The 15,231-nt window shown below is 38.9% G+C and overlaps 1 protein-coding gene and 1 pseudogene across 3 annotated transcripts in view; both read left to right on the top strand.

Moving 5' to 3' along the window:
- SASH1 (SAM and SH3 domain containing 1) overlaps positions 1-15,231 on the top strand; it is a 255,831-nt gene that overhangs the window by 185,867 nt on the left and 54,733 nt on the right. For all 3 annotated transcript variants that reach the window (XM_057527624.1, XM_057527623.1, XM_057527625.1), the window contains exon 8: positions 6,491-6,592. In XM_057527624.1, the coding sequence (XP_057383607.1) occupies positions 6,491-6,592 (102 nt within the window). The remainder of the gene's footprint in view (positions 1-6,490; positions 6,593-15,231) is intronic.
- Positions 454-2,557, top strand: LOC103002191 (lanosterol 14-alpha demethylase-like; annotated as a pseudogene).

The following is a 15,231-nucleotide window of genomic DNA, read 5'->3' as shown; positions in this document are numbered from 1 at the left end:
CCTGCTTTGTTGTTGCCCAGCTAACTGGCTGATTAATTCTTGGATTCTGACTTTGAATACTTGGTTCGGGATGGTGTAGACAAGTCATGAATTAGGCAGGTTTAGAACTTTCAAGTCACTAAGGAATCATTGAACAAGTTATGACTTTACCATTAAGCAGAATCTCTAAGGTCTGAAACCTTGAAACAGTGACAGACATACTTTAGTTTAGTATACCTGACTCTAAACCTCAATAGTTTAAAAAAAAAAAAAATTTTAATTTGTTGCTGAGACAATGCTGGAAAAAAAAAAGTGCTTGAAGGGAGTGGGAGGTGGGACCTGTAGTAGGAGACCTGAGGGCCAAAGTCTCCACCAGATGCCCATCTGCCAGCTTCTCTCGCTCTGTTGATTCGGAAGAGCAGAGGTGATCTTGCCTCCAGCGTCTCTGGGGACTGAAGCAGTGCCCAGGCAACGATGGAGCAGGTAACAGGTGGCAGGGTCTTGTCCATGCTGCTAATCACCTGCGCCTGCCCTTCACCCTCAGTCTGGTCTCCCTGCTCCACCATGCCTTCAGCCACCCCGTCGAGCTGCCAACTAGGGCAAAAAGTCCACCAGACATCTCTCCAGTGCCATTCCTTGAGCATGTCATAGCACTTGAAAAAAGTCCAACTGAATTCCCAGAAAATGCATATGAGAAACACGGACCTGTATTAATTTTACCACGGTAGGCAAGATGTTTACTTACGTTCTGGTGAGTGATGCTGCTACGTTGCTGTTTTTAATTGTAAATTTGAAGATCTAAATGCAGAAGATGTCTGCAGGCATCTGACACCATCTGTGTTTGGAAAGGGAGTTGCATAGGATGTGTCTAACCCAGTTTTCCTGGGGCAGAAGAAAATGTTAAGTGTCCTTAACATAGTCAACTTGAGGTAGCACGTTTCTATAATTGAAGAAGAAACAAAGGAATACTTTCAAAGTTGGGGAGAAAAAAATTTGTTTGATGCTCTTTCTGAGCTGATGATTTTAACAGCTAGCCATTGTTTACATGGAAAGGAAATCAGAAGTCAGCTCCATGAAAAGGTGGCACGGCTGTATGCAGGTCGGGTGGAGGTTTTAGCCACGGAGTCTGTCTGTTGCCAGGCTGGCTGCCTTTGCCTGACTTTAGGATGGAGCTCGTCAAGGCATCAATAATATTTTCTAAAAGGCAATCCAGAAACACAGATTAAAGAAAAAATTGATGACATCCTCCAAACTTTATTAGATTCTGCACACAAAGGTGGGTGTCCTTTGACAGGTGATGAAGTAACAGGGAAGCTTGCTGGTCTGCCCTTGGCAGGGCAACATACATCCTTGGCTACTAGTGTCTGCATGGGCTTCCTTTTAGCCAGAGAGAAAACACTTCAAGAAAAACGAAGGATCTCCCTCCTTTAACTTATGATCAGCTCAAGTATCTAAAATTTATTTGATTGCTGTATAAAAGAAACATTAAGAGTTAGACTTTCTGTAATGACCATGATAAGAATAGTCCTTCAGGGCATCAGGCATGTGTTTCTCCCACTGGCAGTCAGAGTCTAAAAGACCCATAGGTATTTAATGCTTTCATGTTACTAAAGAATTATTTTAATCTGTTTCAGGTGGCTGTCTAATTCTGTTTTATAAGACATTCTATAAGAGGTTAAAACATTTGCATTTTGAAATTTTTATGCGTTTTTACATTCAGCGTAGCTAAGGAGGAACTTGGAAAATAATGTTAATTAGCTACTCCACTGCACTTTTTGTATTTGAATTTTCTAAAGTTATGCCCCTTAAACAGTTTATTTACATAAACTAGCTAGTAAATATTTGCGGTGTTCAGGGCACTGACTTGCACAGCCCTTGGGGCACATGGAACACAATTCAGAGTTTGTTAGACACTAATGTACTTTGATATATATTTCAAAGGTTCAAACATTTTTTTTTTTTTTTTACCATAAGTTCACATGCTGCCATTTAGACACAATTAACATACTGTGATCATTTTACCATTGTTCAGATAACGTTGCATAGTCTAGTGCTTTTCTTTTACAGTGTGAGAAATTCAGTTCTGAAGACTGTGTGTGCAGGACGTTGATGTGGTCCCTGTAAGAAATACTAGGGTTGGTCTTGATTTACCAAGAAGATGTAATATTTTCTTTTTCTTTGACTTGTTAGGAATACAATAACTTGTGTCCTGATTTGTTACACGTCGTATTTTTGCAGCATTAATGAATTTAAATGAATTAATTGGAAAGTTTGGGGGGAAAAAAAAAGACCCATATAGAATGTCTAGACTTTAATCCTGATAGGACAACCCAGCATCAGGAGAGAAGTTTGCCTGTGTGTCATTTGGAGCTGAGTGTATCCCCCAATGCGTCGTTGTATTTGGGAAAATTTTGCCTATGTTCAAATGAATACAATTTGGTCCACTATGCTTTGTTTATATGAATTTGGTCTCACTGCTGAGTATTTTCCCCCTGTGAAGTATACAGCTATGATTCACATTCCTGAAAACCCAGTTGTCAATACAAAGATGAAAATGAAAAAGGCTGCAAAGAACTAATATGTGAAACACCATTGTCAGCTGCAAAAGCATTTGAAGAGAATGAAGTTTACAAGATAACTCTGTGTACACAGTGTGTAATTTTAAAAGACAGCAGCTTAACTTATGATTTTTATATTTTATTAACTGAATAGTTCCATCAAATCTAACGGCATTTCAAACATTTTCTAATGGTTTTATGATGGATACTTACTCTGTATGCTTTAAGGAGTCCGGCACTCTGGTTAAAAAAATTGTTTAGGGAGATCTAGAGTATTAGCGTATTCTAGACAACACAATTTACAGGTGCTAATTTTAAGACTGTTCATAGCTCTTGGTGAGTAAGTTCAGGGTATTCAAATGTTGGACTAGTTCTGCAAGGTATAGAAAGCCCATGAGACACTTGGAAGCTACAGGTTATTAATTTATCTGGGTAATTTATGTGGTGTGTGTGAGATTGGGAGGGTAAGGAATAAACTCACTTTTAAAGCTTTGCGTAAAGGAGGGCACTACTGTTTTGGAATGATGGCACTCAGCCATGATGGAGCTGTGTTGTTGAAAAAATATGTCCTTTGACATTTTAACTGGAAGCAGTGTCTAAGGAAATTGAGAGAGATTTATGACCATGATTTAATAATCATGTTCCCTAAAAAATAATGTAAGTATCAATATTGATACTAAACAGTTGCTCATGTAATTTGATCTCATTACTAAATATTATGTATTTATCCACCTGATAAATATGTGCTGGGTTCCACAAGGTCATATCTGTGTGAAAGTCCAAAATAAAATCCTTGTGAGATTTGAAAAACAAAAACAAAAAACTTGATGTTTGTCACTGGCTTGACTGATGTTTTGGCATGGTGAGCTTTTCTTAATGCCAGCTGTCTTACATCAGGTTCCCTAGAAGCAGAGCCTGAGATGTGGATTCTTGTGCACATGATTTATTGAAGAAAAGCTTTCAGAAGAAACCTGTAAGTGAGAGAGGGAAGCAGGAGAGGCAGAGGAAGAAGCTGGCCAGAGATGTGATTTCAGGAGAAGTCTAGTGTCAGCCTCAGCCTGATCTCACAGGGAGGGGTGGGGAGCTCTGGAAGGTGAATTGCACTGTGGAGTTTGTCCTGCCAGAGAAAAAGAGGCTGAAAGCTGACTGGGGAGGAGGGAACAGCCTTCTAGGCATCTGTGGGGAGACAATGCCTGTCAACCACGGATAGTTCTCCTGAGAAGGGTATATAGATGTGAGTCCATATCTACGGTAACTGGGAAATCAGAGAACAGTCTTTTAAGAGTCTGGGCATCTGGTATACCAGAGCACAAGATTATGAGCTGAGAACCTATATAAATTATTTCCTTGTAGCAGGTATTGTGCATCAATCATAGGAATGTGGACAGCTAGAGAGGCTCATGGAGAGAGTCCATAGGAGAGCAACAAAGTGATTGAGGGTTTTTTTAAATAGGTCTCTTGGGTTGGAATCGGAAAGGATTTATCTCAGAAAAGAAGCAGAAAAGAACTTATTCACTGTCTTCAAGTATATGAAGGGTTATTAGACAGTACATCTTTAGGATGTACTGCACAGTGTTTTGTTTTCATCTCTACTGAGGAGAGCATAAAAGGAAATGAATGAACTCGCAGCTGGAGGGGATTTAGATTAAATTAATAGAAATGTTCTTTATAATAACTGCTCTTAGAAATGGAAACATTTTAGAATCTCTCTCCATAAAGGTCTTTAAGATAGAATAAGCATTAACCTACTGCAGATGGTCATTCCTCTAAGAATCATGTCATAAACTTCAAGTGTGGGAAAACTATGAGACTAGGGAAAGTAAGATATGAAGGTAGACAGATGGACAGACAGACCGACACCCACACCCACACTTTAAAATGTCATTATTTTAAAACTTCCAGAATTAAACTAAAACTCTATAAATTTGCTTTAAAATACACAAGTTTCTCAAATGAACATCATCAGTTGTCTTTGGGAGCAGAGTGGAACACAAAAATGTGATTATGTAAACAATAACCAGGGTTTTTTCATTGTAAAATGCACTTTAAAAAATTGTTAGAGATCCTGTTTTGTTTTGTTTTTTTTAATTAGGAAGTTAAAAAACAAGGTAAATTTGGATAGAGCACAAATCTGAATCTTTATCAGAAGAAGCACACGGGGAATTCCCTGGCAGTCCAGTGGTTAGGACTCTGCGCTCTCACTGCTGAGGGCCCGGGTTCAATCCCTGGTCGGGGAACTAAGATCCCACAAGCTGTGCAGCCAATAAATAAATAAATGAATTTTTTAAAAAAAGAAGAAGCACATGTACTCTTAGGTACCAACGTAAATGATGGAAATGGACAGATAACAAAAGAAAAATATTAAGTCTGTTTATGATTGACTAGTGAGGAATTTGTTTTGTTTTCCTAAAGATGAAGATTTTATTTAGTGCTTCCTAGAAAGTAGAGCAGAGACCCTGAGAAAACAAATGATAACCCCCCTTTTCAGAGGCAGCTATTTCGATCATACAGGAAGAATAATGCATTTCAGAAACCAATATATCTGGAAAGGAAGAGCATTCTAATATGTCACTTAAATGTATTATAGAGATTAGAACAATATGAATCCCTCTAATATACTAGAAAGATTAAAATAATATTAAGCACCTGCATAGCAAAAGTTCAAATACCTGGAGTTGATGTGAACTTTGAGCTCTCTCTTATCTGAAACCACAAGGGTGATAATAATACCATCATAAAAAGTCTGTTGCATGGGTACAGTATACTAAGAGCTTTGCTGCATTATCTTACTTTATGCTGGGAATAGTCCTGTGATATAGTTTATTGTCATCCCGTTTTCCAGGAGAAGGAACTGAGGCACAGAGAGGTTAAGGAATTTGCCCAAGGGCTTCCAGTTATTTGGGAGCCCTTACCTGTTAATCAGTACTGTCTGCCTCCCCCTCATCCATTGCCTGTCACAAGTATGCACAGAAAAGAACTTCATAGTAGAAATAATGCTTTGGGAAGTTGCTTTTTCCTAGAGGAGTGGCATTGCCACGTCCACACAGCTCCAGTGGAAGAGGACGGTCCTGGCACCAGCTCCTGGGCTGCCAGGTCAGATTGTATCTGCTTTCTGGTGTCTTGATTCCATGGAACATGATTTGATCGATGTCTTAACTTCATATCCAAAAACTGTTTTATAACAGAATTTTAATGCTGTGACAACTTAATTGTATTCCGCACAGAGTTAAATTTTTATGTATTTTATGAAAACACACCTGGAACTTCTCACATTGGCCATTCTGAAAGATCTTTCATCTAATTCTGCTAGGTTAAATTTGTTAATTTTCTGTAATATCTCATGTTGTCCTTCTGTGTTTTTCAAAAAGTAGAAACCTAGTTTTTAAGCCCGAACTTTAAATGTCTCTGAACATATTCTAGATATCTAACTGCTATTTTCCTCTCATCCATAGGATCCCCAATAAATCCCATAACACTTGTTAGGTGATAACATTGAACTGGTAACATGAGGCAGTCTAGAACAAAACAAGCAAGCGATTTTTAAAAATCAGTTTCAGGCTTCCACCTCTGTTTTACTAATATGTCCTTAGTCTACACATTTTGTCTTCCACAAAGAGAGGTAATCCAAAGGTCAAACTACAGACAATTTCTGTTATCGAACTTCTAATTGAACTGATAAAGGTGTTTTGATGTTGGAAGATGTTGGAGAAGGAAAATCAAGGTTCTTTTTGGAACACAGAATACAAAGAGTCCGTTGTGTCTCTTGGCTTGATTTAGATGAAAACCTGCAGGGAAGGACGTGTTTCTCCTTTCATTTGGGTGACCCTTGTCTTTGGCTGGCACTTAGTCACCAACAGTGGTGCGAAGAAGGTGCCCAAAGGATTCATTCTGCTGCTTGGTAGACAGCCTTGGCCATCATTTCCATTTCAATCTTCCATTTTCTCTTGTTGCAGCTCAAGGAGTATGAGGCCCAGCACCGGCAGTCAGCTGCCTTGGACCCTGCTGACTGGCCAGACGGCTCTTACCCACCATTCGATGGCTCATCAAACTGCAATGTAAGTTTGCTGTCTCTTTGAGCATCTTAACCACTCCTACTAAAAAGGGACAGCCTACACAATTTCAGCCTTTAGACTTCTTTTTGCCGTCACCAACTCCCACCTGGATCTGGAAAGAGGTGTCTCTTCTGACGTGTTATTCTTTTCTTTACCTGGTAGCTGGGACAGCGCTATTCATGCTGGTTTTTTTTTTTTTTTTTAATTGAGGTAAAGTAGACACAACTTAAATTTTACCATTATAAGCATTTGAAGTGTTCAATTCAGTGGCATTAAGTACATACACATTGCTGTACAACCATCTTCACAACCCACTTCCTGAACCTTTCCATCATCTGAAACAGATATTCCATAACCATTAAACAAGAACTCTCCATTCTCGCCTCACCTTCCCCAACTCCTTTCCTTCTGTGTCTGGTTTATTTCACTTAGCACCATGTTTTCAAGACTCGTCCACATTACAGCTATACTAGAACTTCATTCCTTTTTATGGGTGAACAATATTCCACTGCACATATATACCACATTTTGTTTAATCATTCATCTGTTGATAGACACTTGGGTGTTTCTCCCTTTTGGCTATTGTGAATATTGCTGTTATGAACATTGGTATACAAGTATCTGTTTGAATCCTTGCTGTCAAATCCTTTCCGTATATACCTAAGAGTAGAATTTCTGGATTATACGGTAATTCTATATGTAACTTTTTGAGGACCTGCTATACTGTCTTCCACAGTGGCTGCACCATTTTCCATTCCTGACAGCTGCGTGAAAGTTCCCATTTCTCCGCTTCCTCACCAACACTTGTGATTTTCCCATTTTTGATACTAGTCATCCTAATGGGTATAAAATGATATCATTGTGGTTTAGATTTGATTTCTCTAGTGTCTAATGATGTTTAGCATCTTTTTATGTGCTTGGCCGTTTTTATACATTCCTCAGAGAAGTGTTTATTCAAGTTATTTGCCCATTGTTGAATTGGGTTTTTTGTTTTGCTGTTGGTTGTTGAGTTGTAGGAGTTCTTTATAGAGTCTGGATATTAATCCTGTATCAGGTACATGACTTGTAAATATTTTCTCCCATTCTATGAGTTGCCTTTTTACTCTCTTGATAGCATCCTTTGAGGCAGGAAAGTTTTTAATTTTGAAGTCCAATTTACATTCGTTTTTGGTGTCATAACTAAGAAATCATTGCCATATCCATTGTCGTGAAGATTTTCTCCTATATTTTCTTTTAAGAGTTTATAGTTTTAGCTTTTTTTAATTTTATTTTATTTTTAATTAATTTATTTATTTGTGGCTGTGTTGGGTCTTCTTTTCTGTGCGAGGGCTTTCTCTAGTTGTGGCAAGCGGGGGCCACTCTTCATCGCGGTGCGCGGGTCTCTCACTATCGTGGCCTCTCTTTTTGTGGAGCGCAGGCTCAGTAGTTGTGGCTCACGGGCCTAGTTGCTCCGCGGCATGTGGGATCCTCCCAGACCAGGGCCCGAACCCGTGCCCCCCGCATTAGCAGGCAGACTCCCAACCACTGCGCCACCAGGGAAGCCCCAGTTTTAGCTTTTAAGTTTAGGTCTATGACCCATTTTAAGTTAATGTTTGTATATCATATAACATATGGGTCCAACCTCATTCTTTTGTGAGTAGATACCTTGTTTTCCCAGAACCACTTGTTGAAAAGACTGTCCTTTCCCCCATTGAATGATCTTAGCACCCTTTTTGAAAATTAATTGACCGTATATGTGAGAGTTTATTTCTGGGCTCTCTTATTTTATTTCTTTGGTTTATATGTCTTTCCTTTGCAGGCATCATACTGTTTTGATTAAGATAGCTATATAGTAAGGTTTGAAACTGGGAGGTGTGAGCCCTCCAACTTGGTTCTTCTTTTTCAGGTTGTTTTAGCTATTAAGGTCCCTTGAGATTCCATACGAATTTCAGGATGGGTTTTTCTATTTCTGTGAAAAGTGCCATGAGATTTTGATAGGGATTTTATTGAACCTGTAGATTGATTTGGGTAGTATTGTCATCTTAACATGAAGTCTTCCAATCCGTGAACACAGCTATTCTTCCATTTATGTCTTCTTGAATTTCTTTCAGCATTGTTTTGTAGTTTTCAGTGTATAAGTCTTGTCTCCTTGGTTAAGTTTATTTTTAAGTATTTTATTCTTTTTGATGCTATTATAAATGAAATTGTTTACTTAATTTCCTTTTTGAATTTTTTATTGCCAGTATATAAAGATGGAACTGACTTTCCTGTGTTGATTTTATATCCTGCAACTTTGCTGAATTTCTTTATTATCTCTAACAGATGTGTGTGTGTGTGTGTGTGTGTGTGTGTATGTGTGTGTGTAAAATCTTTAGCGTTTTCTACATATAAGACCATGTCACCTGTGAACAGAGGCAATTTTTCTTCTTCTTTTCCAGTTTTGATGCCTTTTATTATTCATGCTATTTTAATGTGACCAAAACATTGCTTCTCAGGAGTTCCACCAAGATCATAGGAATTAGAATTCCAGAGTTTCAGATAGACATTTCATGGTGCTATCATCAAACTGCGTGGAGTGAGAATGGAGGGAGTTAACCTTTTTCATCTATTACACAATTTTTGTGTGTGTGTGTGTGGTTTTCAAGATTTTGTTTATTTGAGTAGTTTGCAGCTACTATGCAGTTGTTTTGTTTGTTAGGTCCTCTCTTCCTTAAAGTCTGGAAGCAACTCTACCTCCATTTCTTTAGACTCTTGTTTCCTCTTGTCAGTGCTCCATACAGCCAGTCATCTTTCCAAAACATACATCTCTTCTTACATTCATGTGTTTCAGAAAAGCCTGATGGTTTTCCAGTTTTACAAGATAAATTCCAAACTTCTTGGCACACTCAAGACCCTCTGTGATCTGGCCTCAATCAATTTCTCTACTCCCATCTGTCACCCGTTGCTCCAGTAGGTCTCCACTCCATCCACATTGGACCCTGAATGCCTTAGTGATCATACCTTGTATTTTCACACTCTCTGCTTTAATTTGTGCATTTCCTCTACGTAAAATATCCTGCAAATTTTTCCAGGTAAAAATCTATGCATCTTTCAAGGTGAAGTCCAACTGCCACCTCCTCTGAAACTTTAGCATCCTCAAGTGTATTTTTATAGCTTCCTGTTCTGTGCTTTGTTAAACTAGCTTGCTGTGTGAAACCTAACAGTTATCCTGGAGTATCAGAATTAATTGTATATATTTCAGCCTCCGTGGAAATTGTGAGCTCCTTGAGCAAGAAAGGCAGCTGTATTATCTTTGTGTCTCCAGTGAGTGCCTAATTCAGTGTTCAGCTCATATAGCCTGCTTGAGAAATATTCAGTGAACAAACTTGTATTTGAATGGTCAGCCTTCCTGGCTGCTTTAAGAGCATGTTTTATGTCTTGAGACTATAGACTCAGTCTTTACACTTCTTTGCATCTGAGTAACAAATGATGGCATATCATTAGTAAATATAACCCTCCCACTACCTTCTTGTCCCTGATTTCCTGAATCAAACACCAGATTCCAGTGTAGCTAAAACAAACAAATAAACAAAAAACCCAAAGGATTATTAATTTGAAAGCTCTGCCTGGTTTGCTTTTGTGTGGAGGGGACTGAGATGTTACCATTTATAATAATAAATGTGTCATATGCTAGCCAGCAGCATGTCCTGGGACCATGAGGTAATCAAAGGAACCATGTCCATGGTTTTCACTGTGCCTTTTGGGGTCTCTTATCCCCTAGTTCTAACATAATATAAATGTAAATCATGAATCCAAAGAATCATGAAGGATAAATATCGTAACTCAGGACTGATGTGATTCAAACCCAACTCGGGGGAGAACACATCGCCTCAGTTGTCCATAGTGGGTCTTTTAGTGTCCGTCTCACTGGATACTGTCCTGATTAATAGCATCTGAGTCAAGGGAGAGGTTACAAGACTTTATCCATTCAGAGAAACAGGCCTGTAGTAAAACCTCACATACTTAGATGGTAAGGAGAGAGGCTTATCTCATTTAGGAAAAAGTTACTATAAATAGAGTACTGTAGGCATTTTGAACAAGCTGCTAAGAAAGTATTATATAAAGTATTGGTTTGTTGAACCCCTTTCAGAGGGTAAATCACAACCATCACCTTGATATCAGCTGACAGAATGAAATGGGTACTTCTTAAAAGTTGGGGGGGCATTCATTCTCTTGAGCATTTCTTTGTTCATCTAGGAGGCATCTGTGGAGCTTCTGCAGAGCGCTTGCTATGTGCTAGGCTTCATGCCAGGTATCCAGGTTACAAAGGTGAAGGAGAGAGAGAGGCCCTGCCCCAGTGGAGTTTACCCTGCAGTGCAGAGGTTAAAATTAGCCTCACACGTGCTCACACAGACTCACGTACATGGTTACATTATTAACTCCTTATAAACTGTTTCTTCTTAGACGGCTCAAAAATAAACTCAGCCTTTCCTAGTTGGAGGGAGGGCCAGGGGTATGATATGCTCCCTCCACTTCCAGCGCAATTTCCCAGAAGCTGTAGAATGACTTGTCTTTTTTGCTGAAAGATGTAGGTGAAGACAGTCTAGTCAGCAGTGGAGAGAGTTTTCTGAAGAAAGGCTGTTTACTCTGTGTATTTTGCTAGCTGCCTTTGTGCAAACAAACCCACACCCATGTTCAGTCACGCTGTTCATTACTGCGTGGTGATGAACCGTTGGCACCGACGTTTGCTTGTACTTGATTGTGATCCCGATGTACGTGACACTTGCCCCTCTTACCGTGACTTTAGTCTGTCCCATGTTTTCCTGGAGACTCAGCAAGAAACTCCATCCAAAATACTCCTTCTTTTTTTTTTTTTTTTTTTTTTTAATATTTATTTATTTATTTATTTTTGGCTGGGTTGGGTCTTCGTTTCTGTGCGAGGACTTTCTCTAGTTTCGGCAAGTGGGGGCCACTCTTCATCGCGGTGCGCGGACCTCTCACTGTCGCGGCCTCTCTTGTTGCGGAGCACAGGCTCCAGACGCGCAGGCTCAGTAGTTGTGGCTCACGGGCCCAGCCGCTCCGCGGCATGTGGGATCCTCCCAGACCAGGGCTCGAACCCGTGTCCCCTGCATTGGCAGGCGGATTCCCAACCACTGCGCCACCAGGGAAGCCCCCAAAATACTCCTTCTTACTGATGCTCCATTTGCCTACTAGCAGGGTAATTAATTTCAGATAATTCCCACTGTGTCCTACTCCAGCTGCCTTGGGTTTGGTGCTTTGATTATCTTTTGTGCGAGGGCCAGGGCTTTTCAGCTTTCTATCGATTCTTTTCTATACTGAGATGCAAATAGCCCACTGGCCATAGTGGGGAATGCCCAGGCCATGAAAGTTGCAGAGATCATAAGGCCTTTGTCACCAGACCTCAATGCCTATATTGATGCCTGTCGTGCTTTAGGGTTTCATTTGCATTGATTCATAGGCTTCCCCCACCCCCAGAACTGGCATTCGATAATTGCATGTTGCTTCACAATAAATCCATATTCACATTCTCAGTTTCCAAGAGTATTAAGTACTAAAGATAGTTACCAGGGGAAGTGAAAAATAGCTTTCTCTTTGCCAGAGGGGAATCAGTTCTCTGCTGTTTTTCATTAATAACAAACTTCTGTTGTGAGTGTTAGAGTTTTTAAAAAGAATTTCTGGTTGAGTACTTAACTGGATTCCTTGTTAAACATCTGAACGTTTATTTTAATATTTTTCATTTTATTTTAGTAACTTTTGTTTTCCTTCGCCTCCTGCAGGGGAAAAGTTGTAAGAGTTCTCATTTTAAGCTTTCAGCTTTGTGTGTTGAGGTTCAGTTTACCTTCTGATTAAGAAAATGTTTAAAGAAATTGTGCTGTCTGTCTTACTGGGGTTTAAAGTTTTTTTACTCAAGGCGTACATTTTAGTAAATCATAGTTTTTGTTTTTACAAAACTGGTAGGTAAGAGTTGGTGATCTGTACCTGAAATACTTGCAGTGAACTCTCTTTCCGAAAAATGTCAAATTGTAAATTATTTGATTATGATGCTATTCAAATTATTTTTTTAAATATATAATATATAAAGAAATATTAAAGCAACAACAAGGACAGTAAAGCACCAGAGCTCTTAAGAGTCCATTGCAGACATCTATTTTGGTCGCGTTTAATTGTTTCACTTCATACAAACTGTGTTCCAGAAAAAGTTGGAATTATGTTTCTGTATCTGGAGCTCCTTACCAGGGTGAAGCAACTATGGTGAAATGTTTTGTGACGTGAATTATTTTGTAAAGCAAGTCATCGTTTCATAATTGATCACTTTTACATTTGGGGAAATATTAGAGTTGGGAAATATTTGTGCAAAGAGTGCTATGTTATCACTGTGGTGCTATAATAATACCTTACATCCATATGTGCATCTCTGCATAACCTTTCATTCCAATTCTGAATATAGCTTTGCCACTAACCTGGGGAGCCATGTGGTTGAACTGTGTCCAGATTTGGGGTAACAAAGATACAACATCAGGTGGTCATTTCTTCCACTTTTTACAAAATACTATTTTAAGTGTTTCCCTGATTGAGGACTTTCAAGGTCGCAACTAAAATATCCCCATATTGTTGGCATGATGCAAGACTGTTAAATCTTTTGGGGGCTTTCTAAAATTATAAACCATAAACTTGGCCCTCACCAGCAGGTGGTTTTTACTGAGGCTTTTCAGAGTCATTTCACCTGCCTCAATTACAGCCATTGTCTTCCAGCCAGAAGATTCAGGTCTGTTGTTTTGGAAGAAGAGGTTGCTATAGCCTTAGTCTAATCTAGAACTTTCTAAAAGGTAGTGTGCTGAAGGCCAGGAGAGCATTCCACAAAGTTACTTTTTTAGTGGTTCTCGGGGTGAACGGCCTAATTTCTATTACGGCCAAAGAAAAGATGGACAATTTAATCATTTAATACAGAATGTGGCCAGAGAACAGAGCTCATGCTCATGGGGTGTTCCTTTCGGGGGCAGAACGATGCTTCTGCTTGTCCAGAGACGTCTGTAAATGCAAGGTGCTCTTCTTAGAGTCCAGGACTCTGGGTTGAACCAGATTTTTTAAAACTTGGCTATTCTTAAATATAATTAATAAAGTGAAAATAATTCTTACTTTGAATAGGTTTCTTTTACTAGGGTGGACTTCTAGACAATGCCTATAAGTTAAAATGTATCAGAAGTTTTATTTTTATATTGCAAAGGTGTTAAAGGAAAATAGAAACCAATATTACTAGCTTTGTTGTTTGGGGAAATCTGATTCCCAAACAACATTGTCATTTTTTTAATGACAATGCATGATGAATTTACAGAATTGTCTTCCACCTATAGATAGTACCAGCGATTTTTTTAAAATAAAATTTTCATATTTTTGCTGACTTTGGGTAAATATTTACTGGCTGCATAAACTATGTGAAGATTCACATAGACCTTAGTATTAAAGTTGACATTATAGGTCCAGTAAAGGTATCTTTATGTAAATGGTTGACCTTCTTTCTACTGTCTTTCTGCTCTTATATTATTGGTTTTATAAGGAAATTTAAGAGAGAATAGATTCCAAGCATAAAAATAACTTACATTACTGAATGTAAGTTACTGTTTGCTTTTAATCGTGTTGATATGTTTTCTTTGAATCTCTCTTCCTAAAGGATTTTTTTTCATAACAACATATGGGTTTCAGCTGAAAAGGGTTCTCACTGGCAAGGTAAGTTTTGATTTGTGGCTAGAAAATGATTCTGCTTGTTGTAGCTTTAATTCTTATGCTAGCTAGGCTTAAATACAGCATGGTTGGATGTGTGCTTTGGCTCTTTATTTCTTGAACAGAGGAAGAGCTTTACTCAACTCATTTGACTTCTAATTTGACCAGGAGAAAGAGTAGAAGTATGGCCTAGCGTTAATTTGCCAGAGGGCTTTTTCACCCTGTTTGCTTGGGCTAGCATGTTCATGCCATGCTATGTTACACTGTGTCAAAAAAAGGAACACTTTTCTAAATCTTTCTAAATATAACTATGGCAAAAATAACTCTTATTGATTCAGGTCTTTTAATGCGTACTTGAAGCCTTGAGATGATTATAAAGACTTTCATAGATACCTTCTACAAATTTCTTTTTTATTTGGCTGGGTGGGAAGAGGAAGAAATATTCCTCTTAATTTTAACAAAAGTAATTTTGAAATGAAAATGAGAGTAAAATATAGACATATTAAAATTCTCTTTAGAAGAGTAGACGTAATGATTCTTTAGACCTGTAGCTTATGGAGAGACTAGAGACAAAATCAGTCCATTGGAATAACATGTGTCCCAAAGTCTTGTGAGAAAGGTGACTTTTGCTCTCACTGGACATAAGCTGACCAAGAACCGCTGCTTAGATGACTTCTTGTCATTTATTCCACACCACCCTCTCTCCCCAGCCTTGTCCCCGGGAGAAGGGCCAAAGTTTGAGGCGTGTGTTTGCTGTGAGTCCCTTGAGATCATCATCTTTAAACAAAGTTAGACAGGAAGGAGGTTCTGGCCTCGGGAAAGCCAGGCGTTTGCCCGGTGAGGGGGCTGGTTAAAGCGCACAGATGTGAGTCAGACTTTGGGTCCAGATCCCAGCTCTGCCACCTATTAGCTCTGCATCTGAGGGCAAGTTGTTTCATCTCTTT

The sequence above is a fragment of the Balaenoptera acutorostrata genome, chromosome 14 (genome assembly GCF_949987535.1).
Source record: "Balaenoptera acutorostrata chromosome 14, mBalAcu1.1, whole genome shotgun sequence".
Taxonomy (NCBI): domain Eukaryota; kingdom Metazoa; phylum Chordata; class Mammalia; order Artiodactyla; family Balaenopteridae; genus Balaenoptera; species Balaenoptera acutorostrata.
This window is presented reverse-complemented; position numbering and strand designations above follow the sequence as displayed.